General features: G+C 36.1%; 1 protein-coding gene across 3 annotated transcripts; it reads left to right on the top strand.

Annotated features, from left to right (window-relative positions):
* Positions 1–2073: 2073 nt before the first annotated feature.
* On the top strand, positions 2074–17615 carry LOC135079422 (clavesin-2-like). 3 transcript variants are annotated; one of them, XM_063974082.1, is made up of 7 exons: positions 5696–5711; positions 5762–5777; positions 10080–10251; positions 11937–12031; positions 14221–14365; positions 15425–15618; positions 17015–17615. In XM_063974082.1, the coding sequence occupies exons 3-7, from the start codon at positions 10104–10106 to the stop codon at positions 17312–17314; spliced, it is 882 nt and encodes a 293-aa protein (XP_063830152.1). In that variant the 5' UTR covers positions 5696–5711; positions 5762–5777; positions 10080–10103; the 3' UTR covers positions 17315–17615. The 3 variants fall into 3 exon arrangements, with proteins under 3 accessions (XP_063830151.1, XP_063830150.1, XP_063830152.1); XM_063974081.1 differs by lacking the exons at positions 5696–5711; positions 5762–5777 and adding an exon at positions 2074–2512 and having other exon boundaries at positions 10083–10251; XM_063974080.1 differs by lacking the exons at positions 5696–5711; positions 5762–5777 and adding an exon at positions 2077–2512.
* The last annotated feature ends 8465 nt before the right edge of the window (positions 17616–26080 follow it).

Genomic DNA, 26080 nt, shown 5'->3' with positions numbered 1-26080 from the left:
TTAAGCACTTTCAGGATCAGTAACCAGTTTTTTAATATCTTGTATAGTTAAGAAATAATCGAGTGAGATCACTTAACGTTTCCACCCTGTATAGTTGTTGCCCATTTTTGCCACTTGACGTGGCAGAATCGTGGGACTTCACGGTATTTAAATAAAAATTAAAGTGGTTGCGTTTAGAAACGCCACAAATATTTGAGTCTTTGGAAACAAGTTCGTTATTATACTTGTATATTAAAATATAATTTTGTTTTACCTAGCTTTTTCTTATTAATAAAATATAGGTTATTAAGTACTCAATACAGAAATCAGCCGGCTCCTAGTCTAAAATTCTTATAATCGAAATTAAATGATTTAAACTACAAATAAAAATGATTCAAACAGTACTAGTTTTTAGGTTCAAATTCGACTGCTCTAGTGGACGCACGGAACGGCAACGTCGCAGTCGACCCATATTATTTGAATTATTTGGCGGGAAAATAGTTTTTGGCTTTTAATTCTGAAACTAAGAGGCCTAGAGATTTGAAATTATGTCTCGTGTGTACTTCAATTATAACGAATTATTTGATCTTTAAAACGCAACTCTAACTTATACGGTTTTAATAATCCACCGTGTGTTACGTGTCACCAGCTTACACATACGTATCGGTTCGTAGTTCGAAAACGGTTCGAAATAAAGCTTTGAAAGAATTGAAGTCGGGTTTTTTTATTCGACTTTAATTTATGAGATATAAAACATTGATGTAGCTTAAATATTTACGAAGATACAGATGTGTAAGCTGGAGACACGGTACTCCAGCTCGCACATAGTTTTTTGATCGTGGTTTTAACAGTATTTGAGCTAAAGTCTTGAAAAGTGGAAAGCCTACTATTTGGATTCGACTGTAATTTTTGAGGTATAATACATTATCGTAGCATAAATATTTACGAAGATACAGATGTGTCAGCTGGAGACACGTGTCCTCAGCTTACACATAGAAAACAACTCATAGTTATGAAGTTCTAATGGCTCTAATTGAATGACTGAGAGGTTTGATGACTCTAATTAGGCTTTTATTGATGGTATACTTGGAATTGCTCTAGGGCCAATGAGGAAGTTGGAGACATACACGTGTATATTTGTGAAAAAATATCGAAATGAAAAAATAACAAATATTTTCAACTAATAAATTGTTGTGATACCACGATTTGGGTGGAAAAAAGGTTTTGAAATCATTTTGGTCATTCAAATCAAATGAGGTAAGTCCAAAAAGTGTGTTTAATTTTGATTGTGTCAGGGTTTGTTTACTTCATTTATAGTTGTAGTTTTACAGTAAAACAAAAAGAAAAAGCTACTTTAACGGTTTCATTATATAACAGTAAATATATTTAAATGTTTCTGTATCGCTAGTAATAAATTAAATATCGTTTTCAGATCGAAATGAGTATCGTTTTGAAGACCGGGTTTGTGAGAGTTACAATATCAAATTCCAACCACAAACCGTATTTAAAGGAAAGTTGTTGGTATTGGCTGGACAAGTCCGAGATGTAGAAGAATTAAGAACAAAACAAGGGCAGAGTTCAATAATTCACGCTCTCATCATAAGGCAAACATCTGTGCACAACAACTACTGTGACTCATTTTTGTACTACCACGTTGTATAGTTTAGTTATTTCCAAATTGTAAACGGCTATTAAAACAGCCCTATCGAAATACAGTCCACTCTTTTATTTAAGTTCCCAGTAGGACCCTTTTCATGCGATTAATTAATGATATTAAAATGTATTATGTAGAATCGCTTTGCCATTGACAGATACATCTGATGACAGAGCTTACATTATTTCTACTTTTGACCACCATGAGCGCTGCGATAGATTATGTCCCCCCCACCTAGTACTTCGCACCCAGCGAATACGCTTATCATCTCGCGGAAAAACAGTCGCTTGTCAACAACCGTAATATCCATACGTATCATTTTGAAAACAATAAACAAACTGCTTTTAAAAAGTACGAACTTGAAAGAAATTAACACTGGCCAGATAAAAGATGTGAGAAAAAAATAAACAAAGAACAAGGAACGTCAAAAAGGCGCCATAATTTTCGCTGTTCGAAACAATTGAATTGCAATTAGCAAATAAATTTTAAAAATAAACAAAAGACTCGCGATGTCAAAAAAGGCGCAATAATTTTCGCTGTCCCAAACAATTGAATGACAATTACCTAATAGGTTGTAATTTAAAAAATAAAGAAAAGACGCATTGTGTCAAAAAAGGCGCGATAATTTTCAACGTCCGAAACAATTGAATGGTAATTTAGTATTTAAAGTAACGGCAAGGCGTTGTAGTAACATACGAGGTTATTATGGCGAGTTTTTGAGACGGACCGTGACGCGAACCGGATTGGTCATAGTATATCGCTATGAACTTGCGTCGGTGTAGTAGCGATTAGATAGTTTTTGTTGTGGATCGCGCATGCGCGGGCGCACAAACAATGCTGTGACACAGTGACGATTTATTTGGATTTTGTTTGACACTGGTACGTATTTTTACTTTGTTTTATTTTTGTTATTTTATTTTTTATTTTTCTTTGCTACCTTTATCATTATCTTTTGCTATTTTTATCATTATTAGTTAAAATATTGTGTAATTTGTTGTTCTTACCTGATAGATAACATATGTAACGAACATGATAATGATGCCAAAAAGTAGTCTAGGTACTTCATATTTATTTATTTTGACACGATTCCAATTTATATTAGTTCATAGTTATTTAATTTTTAGCGTTAATAGTCGCATCTCAAACTATTTCCGCCTTGCAATTCGATTTTTTTCAAGTTATTTATAATTTTCATATTAGTTCATGTCGAATGATTTTACCGCGTGAAAATTTAAGTTAATAATAGATTAAATTTTTCGTGATTAATAAACATTATCAAATTCTGGAAAAAAAAATATTTATTACTAGCTTTCCGTCCGTGGCTTCATCCGCGTGAAAAAGGGCTGTTTCTAGGGTTTTCTCGGAAATTATTCGAATTTTTCTCGCCTCAAAAACCATCCTTAAACTTCAACGAACATTAAAAAAAAAGAATTGGTAAAATTGGCTCTGGCGTTATTGAGTAATGCGTTTACCAACACATTTTGTGATTCATTTTTGTAAGAAGATAATAAGGTCACATTTACTATTTTAGCTTTTGAGCTTTGTCCTAAACTAGTGCATAAAAAGGAATGATTCATATTATTATCTTCGGAGTGTTACAATTCTGCTCGAGTTACTCACGACATTAGTAATTTCTGCGGTCATGTGGTCATCTAAAAATAGTTTTAAAAACATCAGGGACGTTCAACTTGAAGCTTTCAATATAGTCACTTTAGCTATTTTAAGGCAGTTATCTTGGACCAGAAAATATACGTCACATAATTTTGAAGATGTAAAAATTCCGCCGCGTACCGGAAAACGCAGCGTGAGACGTCCACCTACAAAGTGGACCGACGACATCGTAAAGGTAGCAGGGAAGCGCTGGACGCAGGCCGCCTATGTTCAGCAGTGGACGTCCTATGGCTGAAATGATGATGATGATGATGATGATGAAAAATTCCGAATTTTAGATGCGATTTTAAAAGGGAAGAAATAGTAACGCTTTAAACAGAAAGGGGAAAACAAGGTGAGAAAAACACAAGGTAAGTAATTGTCTGGGGTCATTGGTTAACTAACTACTATAAAAATAACACATTAAAATCTAATTACCGTGTCTAGACGCAAATTATCTTCATACTTTCCCATTTATGGAAGGTTACAATAATAAAGTTGACCATAAAGTTGTCTAAGTACCATACGAAATACGGTTTTTTGGTAAAACTTAATTAAATGTATGTTTTCTATTTCTTTTTAGAAGTTTCAAATCTCCGCTTAATCTAGCTAGATATTCTACATAGCCACGGTTATCGTAAAATAATTATTTTACATGTCTAGGTAGACATAGGTAAGTAGGTAAATTCAGTGATAGAACTTTAGGCCCGGTTTCCACCAAGGCGGAGCAGAGCGGAGCGGAGAAGTGTTTTGAATAACCAATCAGATTTCATCATTTCCACTTTCCTCTCCGCTCCGCACCGCCGTCACTGTTAAATTTTATAGAAAAAGTAACGGCCGCCCGCGACTTCGTACGCGTGGATCCCGTTTTTCAAAGTCAAAAAAGTCAAAGTCAAAATTTCTTTATTTGTTTAGACTAATAAATAGTTCTTACAAATCGTCATATGCTCTTAAGGAGCCTCTACATGTCTCATAATCTTTTTACCCTACCAGCGCTTCGAGACCAACATTTGGCAAGTGCTGAGAAGAAGCGCCGCAACAAACTCAGTCACCACTGTCTGCCGGTTAATATAAATAAATAGAAATAGTAGTAGTAGGTACATTCGATTCAGGAGCAGTTCACTGAATTTACCATGCATTCTTGTATGGTGTATCATAAGAATGGGTATACAAGATTGCGTGGTATATTAAACAAGGTAGTGATTGTGGTAGTGACGTGCTAATATCTAGACTTACATATTAAGGTACTAGTAGAAATGACTCGCATACATAAATTTGAATAACTTGGATTGACCAGTCCCCGAAAGCAGGTGCATTTTTGCAATGCAGGTTTCCCCCTTAGGGGTGGGTTTCGTAAAATCCTTTCTTAGCGGATGCTTACGTCATAACATCTACCTGCATGCAAAATCTCAGCCCGATCCGTCCAGTGGTTTGGGCTATGCGTTGATAGATCACTATGTCAGTCAGTCAGTCATTCAGTCACCTTTGAGTTATTTATATTTAGATTTTACGGCGCGACACTTCTCTGCTCTGCCCTGCTCCGCCTTGGTGGACTCCGGTCCTTAACGGGACTATTCCCACCTCTCGTTCCCACCACTGCAACTCCTGTGTAGCCAGGATCTACAGCTTTACCGCCATAAAAACCCAACCAATGAAGGTCAAGTTTGTCCCGGGGGAAAGTTAAACTGTCATTGGACCCGCAACGAAATTAATCAGAAGAACGTAGGAGGAGTTCGAAATTAAGGTTCGACTTCCCTCCATTGCAAAGCGGATGACAGGCGACAAACAAAGGTTTAAAACCTTAAAGAAAAGGTTATGCACCACGGACAATAAATATCAATTTAGGGGGCCTATCTCGGACTGCGGTAACAATAACAAGCTTATGGTTTAGGCTCTAAGCTTCATCATCATCATCATCATTACCAACAGACCGTGATGATCCACTTATTATATTACGCAATAAACATAAACTCCGTCTATATGTTACACAACATACTCAAAACTTTTTCTTCACTAAATATACGGCTATAGTCAAATTCATCTCATGCTATAATATGAAAGGCGATATAACCTCTGGTGATCGGATGAGTTACGAAACCCGGCCTAGTCCAAGGCAATCAAATGCACTCTCGACTAGAACTGACTGACTGGTTATAAAATAGGTAGTATGCCTTGTCTAGCACAAAAAAAAAGTTAGGATCATTGAAAAATAAGAACTGACTAATTAGCGCTTAGTAGCTGGTAGAATCCGCTTACAATTAAGGAAAGCAGCAGTAAGTACACATACTATTTGCTACCATGTACTACAGTGGGCCCGTGGTAATGCCTCAAACGTTTTGCAAGGTGGTGTCGTACTGTAAGACTGTAATCCGGATTTATCGAAGAAAAGTAAATTCAAAAGAAAAAAAAGAAAAGAAAATTCAATGAACAGTTATGCACTCTACATATTGAAATCACACCTAAGTCGCAATTTGTACTGCTTGTGGTGGTATAGGTATGCATTTTCTGCTTTCATGCTGCTTTTAATCCATCCGTTTCCATACTTAACTCGATACAAATAAATAAAATATTTCCAGAGCTTCGCATTGATATTTGCTCGCCCCAATTGAGTGTAAATAAAAGTTCAAAATATTTCACGGACGGCGCGCACTTGACCGCGTTGTATTTCCGAAGAGCGCAGTTTAAAGGGCGCCATAATTATTACGGGTCGAGCGCGATTGTCCTAAGTACAGTCAGCTTCGTAAACAGTAGTTACCACCAACTTTAGAACAAAAACCTCGTATTATGGCCTGTATAACCGTATTGTTATGAATGAAACGCTCAAAGTCTATGCAAATTCAAGCATAGAACCAAGTCGTTGACTAGTTTACATGTTGACTCGTTGTATTTCTTATATTGAGACTAATCATTCGTTTGAATCTTTTCTTTTACTTAAGTGTTCATTCATTCATATAATTGATTTCTTGAGGGGGCAATAAATGCTCGCAGTAATTTTATTTTATTTCTGAAGTTATAAATTTTCAAAACGCAAATGAAATTCCACAAATGTATCCTTTGAAGAAATTCGACATTTTCTTTGATATGCATACGTTGTCCCCATCTGTGTCTTATTTCTTATTTTTTGCATATACATAGATACCTACTTATTGTTTAAGATTTGCACAGTTCTCAGTACGTCATCATTTAAGGTTTTCGTGTTCTGATGTTTTTGATATTTTCCTAATCTGACTGTACTGTAGCTCCAAGCGATGATCTGGATTCCTCTGATGATATTTAAAAATCTTGGTGAAGGAAAACCGCGTCATTGTTAAGAAATTAACAATTATATGTTGCATGTCAATATGTCACTTTAGCCCGAGTACAATATTAAGAATTAACGCGGTATGTAGTAGTGGAAACCTTTAAATGTAGAGTCATTTTCAGTCATTAAGTAGTTGGAAACCATCTCGAGCGAGATTCACACTTGTGTGTTATTAAGTTTATTTTAAGACTAGCGGCCGCCCGCGACTTCGTACGCGTGGACCTGGTTTAGTCCATTAGGGGTGGAGTTTCGTAAAATCCGCTCTTAGCATCTATAGCGCATACATTTTAAATTTCAACTCTCTTACTTTAAACACATAGGACTTTCATAATATAAACTTCCAACCCTCCTTTTATCTCCTTAGCCCCCGTAGTTGATTTCTAATGATACATTTTCAGTATATGTACCACCACCACCACCACCATTTCAGCCATAGGACGTCCACTGCTGAACATAGGCCTCCCCCAATGCTTTCCATGTTGATCGATTGGAAGCGGCCTGCGTCCAGCGCTTCCCTGCTACCTTTACGATGTCGTCGGTCCACCTTGTAGGTGGAAGTCCCACACTACGTTTTCCGGTACGCGGCCTCCATTCCAGAACTATTCTGCCCCATCGGCCATCATTTCTGCGTACTATGTGCCCTGCCCATTGCCACTTCAGCTTGCTAATCCGTCGGGCTATGTCAGCGACTTTGGTTCGTTTACGGATCTCCTCATTTCTGATTCGATCTCGCAAAGAAACACCAAGCATAGCCCTCTTCATAGCACGCTGTGCAACTGAGCTTCTGTATAAGGCCTATAGTGAGAGGCCACGTTTCCGAGCCATAAGTTATCACTGGTAACACACATTGGTTATACACTCTAGTCTTCAGGCATTGAGGTATTTTGGACGAAAAGATGTTGCGTAGTTTCCCGAACGCTGCCCAGCCGAGTTGGATACGACGATTGACCTCCTTCTCGAAATTGGAACTACCTAGCTGGATCGTTTTGTCCGAGGTAGACATACCTACTTGTCGACAATCTCGAGAATTGAGCTCCCAACTGAAACTGGGTAGGGCGCAACATGGACATTCGACATAAGCTTCGTTTTGTCCATGTTCATCCTCAGGCCTACCTGTTGGGAAAATCGATTAAGGTCTTCGAGCATTGTGCCAAGATCTTCCAACGATTCTGCCATGACCACAATATCGTCGGCAAACCGATGTGTACACAGTACCACAGTGTACCGAACAGTATATATATACCTCCACAATATCTAGAGATCATAGTGAGCATACATTTTAACTTTCAAGTCTCTTACTTTAAAAACCGAGGACTGCAATACAAACTTCTAACCCCCTTTTTAACTCCCATAAGGGTTGAATTTTGCAAAATTTCGTCTTAGTGACTACCTACGTTCTAAAAGGAGGTGTATTCCACTTTGATCACCTGGCTTTGATCAGCCAGGTGATCAAAGTCGACTTACAGCGACAATTTAGTGTCCTTTGAATTTATTCTGTGCCTTTGATCACCTACGGAATTACGGATACGATGTCCTGGGTGAGCCAAGTGGACTCTAGTTAAATTATTATTTTAGTGTCCTTTGATCATCTACAAACAAATCACACCTCCTCTGAACAGTCACATGTCCAATTGTTGTACTTATATTTTGTTTTGTAACATTTTTGATATTTTCTAAAAACCGCAATAAACAAATTGGATATTATGTATGTGACAATTCAGAGGTATGATTTATTTATAGGTGATCAAAGAACACTAAAAAAAATAATTTTACTGGAGTCCACTTTGATCATCTTGGTGATCAAAGCCAGGTGGAATAGACCATTAACCCCTATGAGAACTCTTTTGAGACTTGTAGTTTCTGAGACTTCGTGATGAATGAGTGAGTCACTTAGTCATTCAATGACCTTTCGTTCTACTAAAATTATACGTACCTATAGTTATTATCATTAAAATCAAATAAGTAAGTACCTACCAACCTAAGTAATTAAAATAAACACCCTACCAAAAAATTAACAAATTACATACAGAAAACAAAAACGAAGTAATTCTTATCCTATTTAACTACAATCGCCCACGCGCCCATCCCATTTGTCCGCCGCTGAACCGTACCCTAATATTCATCTCGGTAGATGGCGGAATTTGCAAGGAAGTTTGTAAAAAGTCACTAATTAACACTTTGATTTGCTCGTTTAAACACAGTGAATGATTCAAATAGGTACCTACAGTGAATGGTTCAATTACATAAAATATTTTTATTTATTAAATTTTCAATATTATTTACGAACAGCGCTATTCATAGTACATGTAATATTTAGTTACTAATTTACTAATGATGTCGATAGATGGCGTTTGACAGCTTTGCTTTCATGAATATTTACGTACCTCAAACATTTTTGTCAGGCGTAAGAAGATTTTAACCAATGACGATAGATGGCGCTTTTCCACGTCTTATGAAAATCCCAAATATTTTACGGGACCCTATTTTTTCCAAAATAAAATTTAGCCTATGTTACTCGTGAGTTATGTAGCTTTCGAATGGTGAAAGAATTTTTAAAATCGGTCCAGTAGTTTTTGAGCGTATCCATTACAACTAAACAAACAAACAAACAAACAAACAAACAAACAAAGTTTTCCTCTTTATAATATTAGTGTAGAAAACTATAACATACTTACATAAGTATGAAACTACATTGTCGGCCGTTTGGTGTAGTGGTTCAGAACGGACTACTATGCCGAGAGGTCCCGGGTTCGATTCCCGGCCGGGCAGAAATTGAAATGATGAATTTTAATTTCTGTGACGGGTCTGGGTGTGACTATGTATAATATGTATGTATTTAAAAAAAAAAGTATATAAGTAGTAGGTATATCCGTTAAGCTAGCACCCATAACACAAGCATTAAGTTGCTTACTTTGGGGCTAGCTGGCGCTGTGTGAAATTTTCCAAAGATTTATTATTTATTATTTATTATTTATAGTTTCAATGTCATATGACTCCTAGCTAAGAGGCAAGAAGTTTTCCTTTGTTAAATTAAAATTATGTTAGTCTTTAGATAGTACCTAACATTGTAATTCAAAAATACCTATTTCTTAAGTTTCATGTCAATTTAATATTCTGTAAATAGAAAATCCTTATAATTAACGACATTGATGTTTTTCTTAGCATATTTGTTTAGTTTGAGGTCATAGGCTGTGACTAATTGGAAAATTCCAATAAATAACTATGTGCACGAAAACTTATTATCACGTCAGTACAAGTAACAGTGCGTTCTGTGCATTATACATATTTTCCAAAGTATACAGATGCCCATATAGCCGGGTCAAGACGGGTGTAATTTGTAATGTAATCTACCGTGCAATGTAACACGAATTCTACGAGTGGACGACACTACGAACATTGCTTGTAATGCTGCCCATACTATTTCCATTACATTACACTATACGTTCCATTACGCGTTACACTCGTCTGTATTGAGAATTTTAACTTTGATTACAGCAGTAGAAGTACCAGGACCCCATAATGTACGAGCGGTTCCTGGAAATAGGCTTCGAGGCCGAGCTTAACACGAAGGAGGACCCTGAGCTGTACGAGCTCGCGTACGAACACTGCCATGAGGACCTCAACACCAGGGAAGCATCTATTGAGGAGCTCCGTTCAATGATATACGGTAAGCAGAGAGAAGTTATTTTTTAAACCAGCAGACAGTGGTGACTGAGTTTGTTGCGGCGCTTCTTCTCAGCACTTGCTAAATGTTTCTCTCGAAGCACTGGTAGGGCAAACAATAATGAGACATACATATAAAGGCTCCTTAAGAGCATTTGACGATTTGTCTGTAGTTTTATACTAACAAAGATACTTTTTATTCTTATTTAATAGGGAATTTCTGTATCTTGTAATGTCTTATGTTATGCGCACCATTATTCAGAGTTATTATTCAAAATCCACAGCTAAAAGCCTCAACAAGAAAAAAAATAAGCAATGGGAACTCTACACGTAACAATGTCTCATTTCGTATTTGATGCTAATTTTATTTATTTATCGATATAATTAAATTTAATGCAGTGTTTAGCTAATTGAAGCATTATTATTTAAGAGGTTCGTTCCTTCCTTGTTGTATCATCTTTATTCTGTTGTTATCCATCTTGATATTTTGGTCGAGATAGATATTGTATTTTCTACTCTCAGTTCGCCTAAAAAATGGAAAAAAATGTGAATAATTATTTTCAATCATCGTGGTAAAGTTTATTTTCACTTAATTACCTTTATCTTTCACAAAATCTCTATAATATTTTCGAATCAACCCATTAACTTCTGCTCTTAAATTCATAACATGATTGTTATTTCTGTTGCCATCCCTATAAGAATCATGACCCAAGATCATCTCAAGAATATCTTTGTCAAATTAATTCTAAGTCAGGCGTTATTGTTCATCACTGACCCTTTGACTCTAAAATCCTTTGTTTAGAGTTTTGAAATGTGACAGCACATATTAATATGGATGTTAATTTCTGCGTATTGCATATTTTTTCACGTGAAAATGTAGACAAACCATATTTAGATGAGTGTTTACCAGTTCTACAGTAGTGAAATCACTGGGTATTGCAATATTTAAAAGAAGCATTGAAACATTTTTTAAATATGCAATAGTACTTGTAGAGTACCGATACCAACCAACAAATTCCAATCAAACTCACCTACGATTTTACTGAATTTTGTACTTGACCGAATCACAAGCTTTAATTTTGTTTTTTAGTGTAGATTCTTAAACCATCGTCGTCATCGTCAGTATCGTTTAAAATGACTCCGAAAAAAGAATCGGTTTTTGCTGTGTTGCGAATACGCATTATGGCCTTGCCAAAATTGGCTGCCTGATAGTCTGCGTTGAATACAGTTTTTGATTCGTTCGTTTGTTCGTTCATTTCAGCCAAATGACGTCCACTGCTGGACAAAGGCCTCCCCCAAGTTTTCGATTAACTTTCAATAAAATTATATTTAATTATTTTTTAAATTTATCGCTACAATTTCGAATCATCGTTCCTTTAGATTTTAAATTACTCATCATCCTATTCTATATCGAAAAATAATAACATCGCAGCAACGGAAGGAAAACGGTCACTTCAACGGTCATAGATAAAAAGTATTCCAGTAACCATATTATGATTATTTTTTTATGAATAAAGCTCATCATGTTACTGTTATAGTCAAAAGTTGATACAAGAATATTATGCATCACAGCTATTGCCCTATTAAGCACCGAAGGATGCTTAAGAATGAATACATTTCAATGATCTTAACATTCTGCCTGTGTACGCGCAGGTTGAGGTTAACTATGTTTATTTGCATGCGTTTCAGAGCGAGGCGAGTGCCTGCCCTTCAGAATGGATGACTCGTTTCTGCTGAGGTTCTTGCGAGCCACCAAGTTCATAGTTCCTAAGGCTCACAGACTGGTAAGCATCCGATCTACATTAGTCATTCAACATCATCAACTTCAGTACGGCTAGCACGAAAAACTTTTGAGTTCGAATCGTTTGCGTATTCAAATCGCCATCAAACGATTTAGTACGAAAACTACAACAGCGTTCTTGTGAACGTGTCATAAAGTGAACTTAGTATGAGAATGGTTGCACGACGCTTATTTTGAGAATCAAAATTGTCACGTTATGGTTTAATTCGAAGGTTGAGCATCGAATTTTGTAGAATACGCAAACGATTCGAAGACGAAAGTTGTTCAAGCTAGAGGTACTGGTCATTTATGTCCGTTTTCACCATCAATCCCTAATTTTTAAGTGACCCCTATAGCACATAACAGGAATTTTGTTTTCATAAGGGTCACTTAAAAATTAGGGATTGATGGTGAAAACGGGCATTAGTCTCTACTTCTAAGTCTCTATTTAGAAGCACAACCCTCTCTAATTTGGTTTCAACCAAATGCCGTGCAATGTTGGACTAAGGCTTCCCAAAGACAAGGTGGAAATCTTTGACCTTAACGACCTGTCCTACGCTTCACTAGGTCTAATCTACCAGAGGCAGATGAAGGATTTGGCCTTCACTCCTGACCAGACGGGTTGCATGCACTTGTCATTATTACTATTTAGTTATCATGCAGGTGCTAAGACATCTTGTTAGTTTCAAAAACTCGACTTTGCTCAGCAAATAGAAGTGTTTTGTCAAAACAAACATTATGTGCAATTTACAAGCTTCGTAAATACAAAACTTTCCACACTTATTTATAAATCATTCAGTAGATTCAGAAGGTTATATAAGGAGACAAATGAACTAATAATAATATGCCAAAAGTGTAGCAAATAAGACATGATATCACATGAAATCTTTTAAACTTCACCGTATGCGAACAGTTAATATGAACTCCGAATGTTATTCAATCTTTGAAGCAGTTAAGTTATCGGAAAAATCCCAACATTTTGACCAAATTTTATAAATATAGGCAGCCGCGATTAACACTCCAAAGTCTATGTAATAGAGTCCAAACGAGATAGATCTTAGGAGAGTAAGCGTAATCATAGAAGAATAATGCACGTTATGTCGATTGGGTAGCTTGGGGTCATTGGACAAAATTCTACGTGCTTCCGGACCAGACTATAGTACAGTTATGAAAATGTGAGTGCATTTCCTGTACTATACAATTATGGTAATTGCATACCAAGAGAATAATATTATAAACTAAGATAATAAGAATAATAATTTATGAGGCTGAGGATAAATGACTTTTTTACGTCTGAATGAACCGATTTAGATTCAGAACTTCTCCTAACTAACCTAACCTAAACTATGTTTATTATGTCGAGAACCAGGAAAAAATATAAACTAGTTTTTATCCTGTTCTTTTAAAGGATAAAAACTAGCTTAAATTATACACGCGTAAGATTTTTCTGTGACAGGCGAAAACTCACGCGGGCAAAACCCAAATAAATGATGAGCCGATTAGCTCCGTAACCATTGAACACAACATAGCTGCTTCTATGTGTTGTCGTACACAGCACATACATTGTATAAGATACAGATATTCGCCGTTAGAACGTGTGTCAGCTGGCGCCCATATTACGTATAGACCGGTTTGTTGCATAACTGACCTTAAACAAATATGCAACGGTACGATTATTCTAATAAGCGACCTCTAAGTACACAACCTGTTCGTATCCTCGGCATTTTATGACACATGTGTTATATCTTTCTAATTAGCAAGTTTTTGGGATTGTGTTTAATCACAAAAACCAGCTTGAGCAATAGCAGGTTCAAAGATTTAGTTAGTTTGAGAGAACTTTTGAAATATCATGGTATTTTTGACTGCTTGCGACAAATGCCTATAGAAGCACTTTTTCTGTAGTTACTTTTTTACCCGATTTTGTTTCGTAATTTTTGGCACTAGATATGTTATATTTCATTAGAAAATTAGGTACTTCATTACTCTTAAATGAATTATGATATAAATTAACAACTAACAAGTATATTTCTCAATACTGCTGAAAGGGAAAAAATTGTAAATACATTCACACAATACGTTATCATTTGGATTTCGTATTAAAAGCTTTTCAGTCAATATAATCCAAATGGGAAAAATGTTAAACTTAAATTGTCTCATACAATTATTTTCATTTACCTATGCGTTTGTTTCCAGGTAGTTCGATACTGTGCGTTCAGAGACCAGTACCCATACCTCTACAAGGATGTGGACATGTGGGAACTGGTGAAGGTCAAGGATGCCTACGAGGGATCCATGCTAGACCGCCCTGACGTCGGCAGACTGTCCATCTTCAGATTCGGTGAGAGTTCCTCATATAAAACAGTGTATACCTACTTCTATTTCCAAGAGTATTTACTTTACCTCTTTGGACTTAACAAATGCCAAAGTATTGACTTATACTTGGCTCAACACCGGAACTTTTTGTTGACACGTCACTAGATAGATTTTTATAAGATTCCGTATGTTGAAATGTAGGTCTAAAGTAATAATAAAGACTCGTAGACTTGCGGAGAAATCCGTTGCGAAAAAGACTACATGAAATCACCGAATTTAAATATGCAATCGGTGATTTCACGTACTTAGTTATCATAAAGCAATTATGAAATTGGCAAACCAAATTGCTCTCTTGCTCTCTCTCTTCAATAAACATAATTCTCCTTTCTAAAGGACGGATCAACTTCCCTACTTACTTCTACTTAAACATGTCTCCTTAAGTTAAGTGAGCCGTAGATATTCGCTGGACCAAAGGAGTTGCTAATATCTGCCTCTTAGAACCACAACACAACACACTCTAATTTTAGCAACAGCAATCGACGATTTAGCAGCTTTTCAGTGACCACACCGCACACTTAAAAACGGCAAATGTGGCGATTGATTCGGTGAGAGATCCTCATATAGGGTGTATAAAGCTTCTAGTTCTAAGAGTACTTATCTACCTCTGCTGGGGGATCTTTTTACTTAACGAATGCTAAAGTAATGACGCATATTGGGCTCAATAGCCTCGTTACAAATTTAGATGCTCGGTCGCATCGATTTGGCCTAAAACAGTCTTTCCCAAAGTGGGCGATAACGCCCCCTTGTGGGCGCTGCAGGCTTAAAGGGGGGCGGTAAGAGACCCAGAAAAAAAAATCGGAACGTTGTGTAGAGGCTTGGGAGGCGTCATCTACTAGGAGGACTCTTAGACACCGACTGAGCTCGACTCGACTACAAAAATGGGGGGCGCTAAAAATAATTTATTCTCTAAGTGGGCAGTAGTAGACTAAATAAGTTTGGGAACCGCTGGTCTAAAAGTAGCATATCTGCTTTCGTCTTTAAGTAGACCATAGTCCATAGCTTTTACAACTTCTTCAATGTCCAGGAATGTGGGACCCCAGCGAGTTCCCTGTGGAAGACCTGGTCCGTGCGGGCATGCTGATGATGGAGATCGGACTCCGGCAGCCGAAGCTGCAAGTGATCGGCGGCACCGTCATCGTGGACTTGGAAGGCATCACTTTGAGGCACGTGGCTACCTTGACGCCAACTGTGGCGTACCAGATCGTAGGGCTACTTGGGGTGAGTCAATAGCTAATATACGACGACTATACGACCCATGACGCCAGGGGGGGCCCATTTAGTCGCTGGCTAGTCACCGCCTGCCATTTTTTCAGTCAGAGACTATGAACCAGGCAGGTGTCCCGTAGTCTCCATCCATAGCCCAGTAACCAGTCCATCCATCCTTCATCCATAACCCTAGTCCATTCTCCAATAACTGCAATAGCTCCTGTGCACAGGCTGGGGATGGCCTCTGGCTACATTCCATGATATAGTCAGAGACTAGATCCAGCATGTGCACCACTTTCACTTTTGTCGATTATTTTGCGCTTAAAACGGCCTCTACGTGTTGGATCTGTATCCCCACGCACACTTTTGACCCGTGAGCTCCAAAGCGTACAAACATAATAATAAAATAAATGTTTATTTTCTCTTCACAAAGGTAACAAAGAATAATGGATACTACAATATTGTGAATATTACAATAACAGAACCTTTGCGAGAGACTGGTGTCTAAACTAGGGTAATCCCTGTGTGATAGATCACCAGGCCCTCAACTTGCCTTGAACTTAACAATTTGACCAGATAAACACGCGCAAAGTGCGAAGAGAGATCACAAGTACTTGCACATCACTATACATAAAAATACGTGATACAGTTAGTATGATATATTATACGTTTTTATGAAGTTAGGTTTCACGCAGCGTGGGACGTCAAGGGACGACAAGGTGGACCGAAGACCTGATAAAGGTAGCAGGAAGGCGCTGGATGCAGGCCGCTACCAACCGTGCGATGTAGAAGTCATTGGGGAGGCCTATGTTCAGCAGTGGACGTCCTGTGGCTGAAATGATGATGATGTTATTTAAGTGTGATTCCGGTTGAGTAGATGTAGTACGAAGCGATTGTCATCTTATAGTGAAGACCAAAATTTCATTCAATTACCTGATGATTATAATGTGGAATGATATTTCAAGGTGTTGAAGTAGACAATACTTAATTATTAGACACCCTGCAGACAACAGACTTTTGTCAGCAGGTAGTTGGGTCGGTACATGTATAAAAGTGAGACATTACACTGATTTGGATTCTTCATACAAATTGGAAGCCAACCAAACTATTAGCCGACTAATGCCCGTTTTCACCATCAATCCCTAATTTTTAAGTGACTCCTATGAAAACAGAATTCCTGTTATGTGTTACCATTGCTAGGGTTCACTTAAAAATTAACGATTGATGGTGAAAACGGGTACAAAAGTCAGTAGTCTGGGAGGTGTCTCAAGGTGATAAAACCCAGCGTGTGCACTCATGGATAATTTAGCGTGTACCTACCGATAACACTCAAACATTAGCGGAAGAATGGTGGGGCGCGACTTCGTGGATGAAACTATCTATAATCGCCAATGTATCAATTTTTCAGCTAGCAATGCCTTGCCGCCTAAAGGCCTGCCACTTCGTCAACTACTCCTGGATCATCAACACCTTCATATACCTCTTCAAGCGCTTCATCCCGAGGAAGTCCTGGGACAAAATCCACTTCCACGGATACAACTTAAAGTCTTTACAAGAACATATCGACCCAGAATGCCTTCCAGTCAGGTATGGAGGCACGTGTAGAAATGTATCCAATTTTGGAATATGGCTGACTAAGATCAAGAAGTATAGGGACAGTACCCTTGATCAGGAGCTGAAGAAAGTAGGGTATATGGTTAAAGAGTGATTAAGCAGATTTCTGATATAAAAAAGCTGTAAATAAAATACAAGATCTGACATATATTTCTATGAGACATCTATGAAATCTACAGTAATTTATCTGACAAAACAAAATAATAATAAATAATATAAGTTCCTAAATAACCTAACAACTTTGGACTCGGAAAGTGCTGAAGTAAGTTATTTAATTATGTACATACATACTAGCTCTTATATTCATGAACACTGTCAGTTTTATAACTAAGCGAATCTATAGGAAGTTACTTATTTGCGTCATCACTTTCTCAAAGATTAATTTAATTGAAATGTGCTTTGGCTAAAAAGATTTCGTAAAATCGTACAATTTAGAAACGGTGTACGAATATCTAATATAAAAAATCATAGTCTAAATTTTCTATGACAGGGCATATATGCCAGTGCCGCTATACACTCCAACATATTCCGATGGTTTACAACAGTGGGCGAGATTGCGGAGTTCCGTAAGCATGTGGGGCCGTCCTTTGAAAGCTCGCAGATTTTTACTGGCCACGGTTTTCACAAATCCTACCTACACCGCTTCAAGATCATAGACAACCCCTACTGCCCCTGCGATGACTCCAGCTTACAGGATATTGACCATCTCATGCGAGACTGCCCAATATTTAGCAGACTCCGGCATGAGCACGAGATGACATGCAACAATTTACGGATTGACCCCTATAAACCACAACAAATCATAACAAAATCCCAACCAATCGTCACGTTCATAGCCCTCATTAACTCAATAGTCCATCAACTCAAGGGGATCAACAAAACATAGCTTGTAAGCTACGTATTGTTGGATCTCTCTCTCTTTTCACGTTTGGTTGCAGACTGTATCCATTAGCAGACTGCAACTAAACGCCCTTGGAGCTCAGAACTTTCGAAGTTCAATAAAAACTGTGAGCACATTATTAGGTACTTTAACCAAAATCGAAAAAGTGCCGAAGACAAAAAAAAAAAAAAAAAAAAAAAACAAATCAAATCAATATTTATTTATTAAGTTTAGAATAATATTTTGGCACTTATGAACGTCAAAACAAAAAAAGGTAGCCCATAAAGGTAAATAATGAGACGAGAAAAGGGCATGCAAGAAGAAAATATAAACAACATAATAATACTATTATACTACCTGATCTCAACTACTAATGAGCTTGTAAAAATAAATAATAATCCATAATACCAGTCATAACAAATAAAACATTAATCACAGCAGAACTAAACGTTCAAATAGATGTGCCACTAAATACATAATGGAAATACCTACATTAAATAATCTATATTTTTAATGATATTATGTAGTTATAAGATTCAGTCAATGATTCTATTACTTGGGTAGTTAGGTTAGTTGTTCAGTCTTTTTTATTTATATTTAAGTAACTAAGTTTAGATATAACAAGAACAAAAGTACAAGACAAACATTTAAAACTTTCGAGGGGATATGAAAAACAGCACAAGCTAAAGACGTACGTAGTTCTAAAGGTGGGAATATACTTAGAGCATTTTCATGTAACGTAACGTTCTTACGTGTAGTAAAACACAGGTAAATTGTAAACCCAATGGTACGTGAAAGGCTGAGGTTCGTTGTTCTGTTACAAGTAAGTGCTCTAGCTAGTCTATAATCACCTTGATATGTTCAAAATCAAAAATATTTATTCAGTTTAGACCACAAGTGGCACTTATGAACGTCAAAATATAGTAAATAATAAAAAAGAACAGGTAGCCCTTATGGGGCACTTTACATGTCTCCTTATTTTATCTTTTGTAGTTACAATATAAATATACCATAATATTTATTTATTTATTTATTTATTTTCACCAACTTAAACTATCTTTACAGGTCAATAACCTAATGCGATAGCATAAATATATTACGAGTATGTGCTGTTGTAGTCTACAATAATATTATGTACTGAGATTTTAATTAGAACAAGGGACAATACATGTAATTTTTGGAATATTATAACTACCTTCGGTGCTCAGATTATAATATCGCAGTGTTTTTCAACCTGTGGGTCGCGACCCCCCGGGGGGTCCGAAGCCTCTAAGGGGGGTCGTAAAATCTGCCTCAGTAAAAAAAACAGTAAGGTTTTAAGATAGATTTATCCAAAATCTAATTATGCAAATGCGTAAATGTTGTATGGATTGAAATATTCAGTCCCTACAATATCTTTGTAACATTAAAAAATGTATGAAAAAAAAGCAAAAGGTCGGGGGGTCGCAAAATATATTTTTCATAGGTACTTGTCATGAAAAAGGTTGAAAAACACTGTAATATCGTAATGAAATATGTAGGTATCTCCTTTTTGTAACGTAACAATGTTTTCAAACATAATATTTCAGAAACTGAAAATGTGATGTATTTTTGTAAGGCTTTAGGAAAATTTTGCGTTTTGGAAGAAGTACAAATGTTATATTTTATGATAGGATAAAAATGTTTTTCGAGCTGTGAATTTGGTGCGACATTATTATAGGTGAAATGTTTTTGTAAAATATAAATATTTTTATGAATGTATACTATGCTTTTTAATTTAATATCTCCATCTGCGTCTTCCAATTTGGTTCTAATATATTGGCTCACATAAAATTCTAAATCCTATTCTTTGTCTTACTACCGATTTGTGTTCATAATAATCTCTCTTCATAATTTTATTTTTCATACTTTTTTTATTCATACATTTTTATTACTAACATCGGAGCTCATAACAGTTAGTAATCATAATTTTTTTATCAATACTGTTACTACCAAGAACCATTTAAAATACATAATTTTTATTTTCAGATCTTTTTTCTTCATAACATTCATTGATCATATTGTTTTAATTAATAATGTTGTTACTAAGAACAGACTTCAACTCATAATGTTGTTGTTCAGAATAATTTACTTTATAACAGACATACTCGTATCTTTAAAAAAAACATATATAATTTAATAGAGTAGATAAGCATGCAGAGCATTCAGCATGAAAGCAAGTATGCAGCATGCATTGGTATCTCGTCGTCTCCGGCGCTGCGGGATGTGCAGCCCTTCCGCCCTTGCGTAACAAGGCTCAGGCACCCACGCTTGCTTCCGCAGCTTCGGCTTTTTGGACCGCCATCGGCGCCTTCGGCGCCTCGGCGACCAGCCTCAGCCGCTCCAGCTCGCCCGGGCGCCTGAGCCTCGTCACAGCGGGCGAGGGCTGCCCTCCCTCCGCGCCTCCGGCTTTTAAATTACACTCTAGGGGTAGGGCAGACAAGACTACGTGGAGTCGGTTTTGCAGCGATTCGTTTCTGTCACGTTAGTTTTGTGGCACAAAATATTGCCTGTTTTGGACCATTTCAAATTAATTTAATATTAAAATACGATTTAATACGAATATAGACATCATGATACGAATTTAATTTTAATACGAATTTATCCATATTATTGAAAGGATAAATACACTTATGAGTAATAAATTTATGAAAACATATATTAGGATACATTACATTTATGAATATTATAGTTATTTATTCGAATGATTATGAGTTTCGATCATTAGTATAGAAAAATATATGAAAACAAATATTAGTAAAAACTAAGTGTATGATTAGTGATATTATGAATATCAATGATTATGTTTTTAAATATGTAGGTTTTAATTTTTTTATGAAGAATGATCATTATGGTATCAAATTGTATGAGAAATATTTTCGGACCTCCAATGATAGGAATTAAAAAGTTATGTAAGAAAATGCGCTACCTTCCAATTTAACTAAGGTAAACGGTATTTAATTGAAGAATGATGACGGCACATCGATGTAAAAACAATGCGATCTTACTCAGTTGGAATAGGGGCTAATTTGCAACAAATATACAATATGTAACAAAAACACCGTCCGATCCGAAAGGGTCATAAAGTAGCTTTAACAACATTACCAAAACAAGTATCAAAATTACGTAATTAATAAAAACAACTTTTTTATCGATTTTTAAAGTCAATAAGTTTAGCAATGATTTACCCTACAACGGGGAAATTTTCAAAAAGCGTTAACACTGTCGGCGCGCGGCTTTTTTTAAGACGCTGGGGGTCATGACCTTATGACGTCGCTACGCGTGCCGGCGCATCTCTACCCCTCCCGCGTACCCTCTACACTGCAGTTCGGATTGCCATGTAAGCTATTTTATTTTTGTAAATTTTGTATTTATTTTTCATGGGGTATTTTTTTTATAATATTTTATAAAAATTATTACACAAATGGAATCTTAACTCGATACCTGTTAACACCTTAATGGATCGGACGGTGTTTCCGTTACATATTGTATAAAAGAGAAGGTCTCAAAATAAATTTTAAATCTTTTGTTTAATATTCGCTAAAATACTGGTAATTTTCTTTATTCTGTTTAGTAAACAAAAGTAGCATGGCTCTAAGCTTATATTTATTTTACAACGTAATAACTTGTTATACTCTAATGAGCTTCAATGTTCGTATTAATATTTGTTTTTCAAGTTTCTCTGAACTGAAATTTAAATATCTAACACATATTTAGTACTTCAATATTTTTTATCATTATTTTAGGTGCTTTATATAAATTATCAACACTAATTTAAAGAGATTTCCAAGTAATTCGCACGAATTTGATAATTACGCCTCCGCACGGTTAGTGTATGGAAGCGTGATTTTCAAACGCTTGGATTTGTATTCGTAAGTTGTATACTAATTCGTACTAAAATTACAACAAATTGGGTGAAATCATAATGCTAATTGCGAAAATGGAATTTACTTTATAAATACTCCAGTGCCGAATAGCAAGGGAGGTAAGCTATAATTAATTTCTCTCTCTATCTTAAAATATGACTTCTACGATTGTAGCAATTGTAAATTACTTTAGATCCTTTTTAAATAGCCAAGGGGACACCGGAATGCTATCTCTATCTACCCCGATCTACGTTTAAGGGATTTCCCTACTATAATATTATAAATGCGAAAGTACGACCTCTCTCTGTCTGTCTGTGTCGCTTTCACGCCTAAACCACTGAACCGATTTTGATTAAATTTGGCATAGAGATAGTTTGTGTCCCGGGCAAGGACATAGGATAGTTTCTATCCCGGTTTTTGAAACAGGAACGCGCGCGATAATGTGTTTCTGTGACTACAAAATTTCATGGGGGCGAAGCCGCGGGTGGAAAGCTAGTCTTCCTTAAGTACTCGTGGGACCTCATGTACGTAACAGGTACTCAACAAAAGGGACAAAGGTGACTGAGTTTCTTCCACCACTTCTTCTCAGCACCAGCCCATATGTTGTCCCGAAGTGGTGGTAGGGCAAGTTATATTTGGGACGTATAGTGCCCTGGAAGGGGCCTATGCACTGAATAAACTATTTATGTTAATCTTTATCAAGACAAAATGTGCTCTTACGTTTGAAATTAGTATCCAGCGAACCTTACTCACCTTATAGTGTTTGGTTATTCACCAAAATGTCCATGGGTTATCAATAAATTGGATCACTATCATCATCAATCATAGAGCCATCCCACTTCAAACCAATCTATCAATTTACTACGGTATATACAAACTTTAGTTTACAAGAACAATGGAGTACCTACTCGTGAATAATATGATATAGTGATGTAGGAATATGTGTGACAAAATATGGCACATATTACATGTGTCATGTTATTTTAATATTTTTGTATTTTATAATGTACAAGGAGATGCTCTGTAACTAAGGCTGTATTCACAAACGATACTTGCTTAAGTAGATACTTATTTATGGCAGCAACGCACAACGTTGAATAGAGTTTTGTCATTGGTTCGTGTGTCATCCTGTGCGTCCACGCGCACTGTGAGACCGCATGGTAATGTTTGTGAATACGTTTTACTTTGTATGTAATGTTGTTGGTATACTTACCTCAATAAATAAATCAATAAATACGGGCATAAGACACAAATCCGCGTGTAAAACTATGTAGATAGAAATGAGTGGGCAGTTTCTGGCTTAAGCTTAAGCCATATAAAGAAAAATAATAATACCTGGGTATTATCTACTGTAATACTCTATTTTCGTAACAATAGCATTTGAAAAAGTATGTTAATCTTGTGAATGTTTGGTTCTAAATATAGATTCTTTTCTGTTGAGTCCAAGACTCCAAGCTAAGTCTTGAATGATCTTGTTTTCAAATTATATACGAGTTAGTTAGTATACGGGGTGTTTTTTTTATAAATTAACCGAACTAAATACTACTCAAATACAACTTCTTTTTAGTTCCTACAGGATCAATAACTTATCTAAATAAAAAAAAAGATTACGCCTTCATATAAATGACTGATTTGCTCATGATAAGGTGTGTGAATTACGCCCGTATTCACAAACATTACTATGAGGTCTCACAGTGCGTGTGGACGCACAGGGTGACACACGAACCAATCATTGAGCTCTGTTCAACGCTGTGCGTTCAATTTGCTGCTTCAATTAAGCAAGCATCATTTATGAATACGGGCGTAAGTTTTTTTTAAATATTTAAACTTGGATCCCATAAGGCAAGGTTGAACTTAAGAATCAATCCTTTATATTTGATCAAGTATAAGCATAACGTAAGTAACTCTCACTAGTCCAAAAACTCCACTGTAGTGTAAAAAGTTGTTGTGCAAAAAGCATAAGCGTGGAGAGGTCATAAAGAGGGCCCAAGGCCCAAGCACTCTTGTGCACGTCGCTTGAAAGCCGAACAGTCCTCCGACCCTCAGAGGTAAAAATATTACATTCGTGTGCCGAGTGCTTCACTTTCGTGTCATGTAAAAAGGTATTTTGTATAGATAGGTACTACCTAATAAATTATTAGAATTTTATTATTAGTAATAATAATAATTATCTCGTATGTATCTGGAAGTATTAGATACCTAAAATTGCTCTTTGTATAATGTACCTACAGAGTTGGTTACAATCATTTAAATAAATGATAATTGAAAATAAGAGTCTAATTTCCACTTGATTACATACTAAAACAGCATTCGTACGAGTAGTTAAAAACAATTTCTTCCATTAGATACCTACTAATTTCTTTATGTTAAAAACAGACATAAAGCGTGTCATATCTTCTGAGTTTGAGTGAGTATTAATAGTACACAGTATTGATGATGTGCATCTAACTAATTTAAAATTTCAGTGAACGAATGAATTAATAATCCCACGTATTTCCAAGAATTGTTTTAATTTCATGGGTAAAGTAAAGCGTACGGTTTCCAGGATTCGCAGAATTCAAGTTAAAATGGCTATAATCTTAATTGGTTCTGCGACAGGCATCGTGGAACCGACAGTGACAGGAAGGTAATTTTGGAACGGAGTAATGGATGGATTACCAGGTAAATATTGGTGGATGATTATACAGGGTGGAATTTTGTACCTAATGCCACCTGGATGGAAAGTACTCTTATTACTGTAGATAGAAAATGTTACACAAAGACAACATTCCTTTATTTTTGAAAAGAAAAAGAACTGCATTCAAAGATTTTCGATTTTTTTTTTCGAAAATTTACCTCCGTACCAATCCATTTTCTGTAAATAATTACAATTATTTATGATTTCATGGTTTTCCTTTCATTTGATTTATCAAGTTTGTTAGAGTGATTTCATCCTTATACTGAACCCTAACGATTGATGCAATAAAAATATAGGGTGTAATTTTTAACAGCTTTGAGTTGGTTCGATTCTCGGGTCTGACAAGCAAATTTTTGGAAATCTTTGAATGTAGTTGTGTTTCCTTTCAAAAATAAAGGAATGTTTTCTTTGAGTAAAATTTTCTATCTACAGTATTAAGAGTATCTTCCCTCCAGGTGGCATTACAAAATTCCACCTTGTATAGTACAGAAGACAGCACTATACTGTAAATTATTATATTACCTATCTTAACGCAGCTTTTCTAGCCCATTTTGTGTTATAACAACGATATTTTCTGCGTTACTAAACAAAAGATATATCGAATTGCATAAGGATTCGAGTCTCGTCTTTGTTTCCGTTCTTAATGAAGGAATCTAGGAAATAAGGGATAAAAACGCTAACAATTTATTAATATTGATTGTATGAGTAACTAACCATCATCTTTCATGTTCATGACATTGTAATCAAACGATTACAACCAAAACTAGCATTATAGAGTCATTAACGTTGTATGCCATCTATCAGTGTATGCCTGAAAACAGTCGTCAATTAAAAGAGAAAGCTTTAAAATATGGCAAATTATTATTAATTACTTAAAAATACAAAACATGAGGACTCAATGATAATAACTTTAAACCCACATAATGAAACAATACATGTTTCACAGAGATATCTCTGTAATGAAAAAATCAATGCGTGGCGCTCTATTACGCCCTTACACGGGGTATACAAAAGAAAATGTCATTCCACCACTATTACTGCGCATCATATCGAGGTATCGGGTATCGGGGATCCAAACAAATAGGCTGTGCCCAAAGTGAGTGCCAATAAAGCGATCGTATGACGTGTAATCTCAATTTTCCTGAAAACGGAATGGTGAAAAACTTGTAGTAGAAAAACCTATTTTGGAAGTCGGACAAGAATGTTGAAAAACGTTACGGACATACCTACTTATTTTAATTTTATTTTTATTTGTTTAATAGGAAAACCAACTTATAGATTGTTTGAACACATTGCTCATTATCTTTTCGCATATAGGCTTGTACAGAAATAATAGTAGATGAGAGTTAAAAGACATGTAAAGCAAAAAAAAAGATACTTATTTTCGCAATACAGCTCATAAAAATAATATAAAACTTT

Source organism: Ostrinia nubilalis, chromosome 16, assembly GCF_963855985.1.
Source record: "Ostrinia nubilalis chromosome 16, ilOstNubi1.1, whole genome shotgun sequence".
Classification (NCBI taxonomy): domain Eukaryota; kingdom Metazoa; phylum Arthropoda; class Insecta; order Lepidoptera; family Crambidae; genus Ostrinia; species Ostrinia nubilalis.
This window is presented reverse-complemented; position numbering and strand designations above follow the sequence as displayed.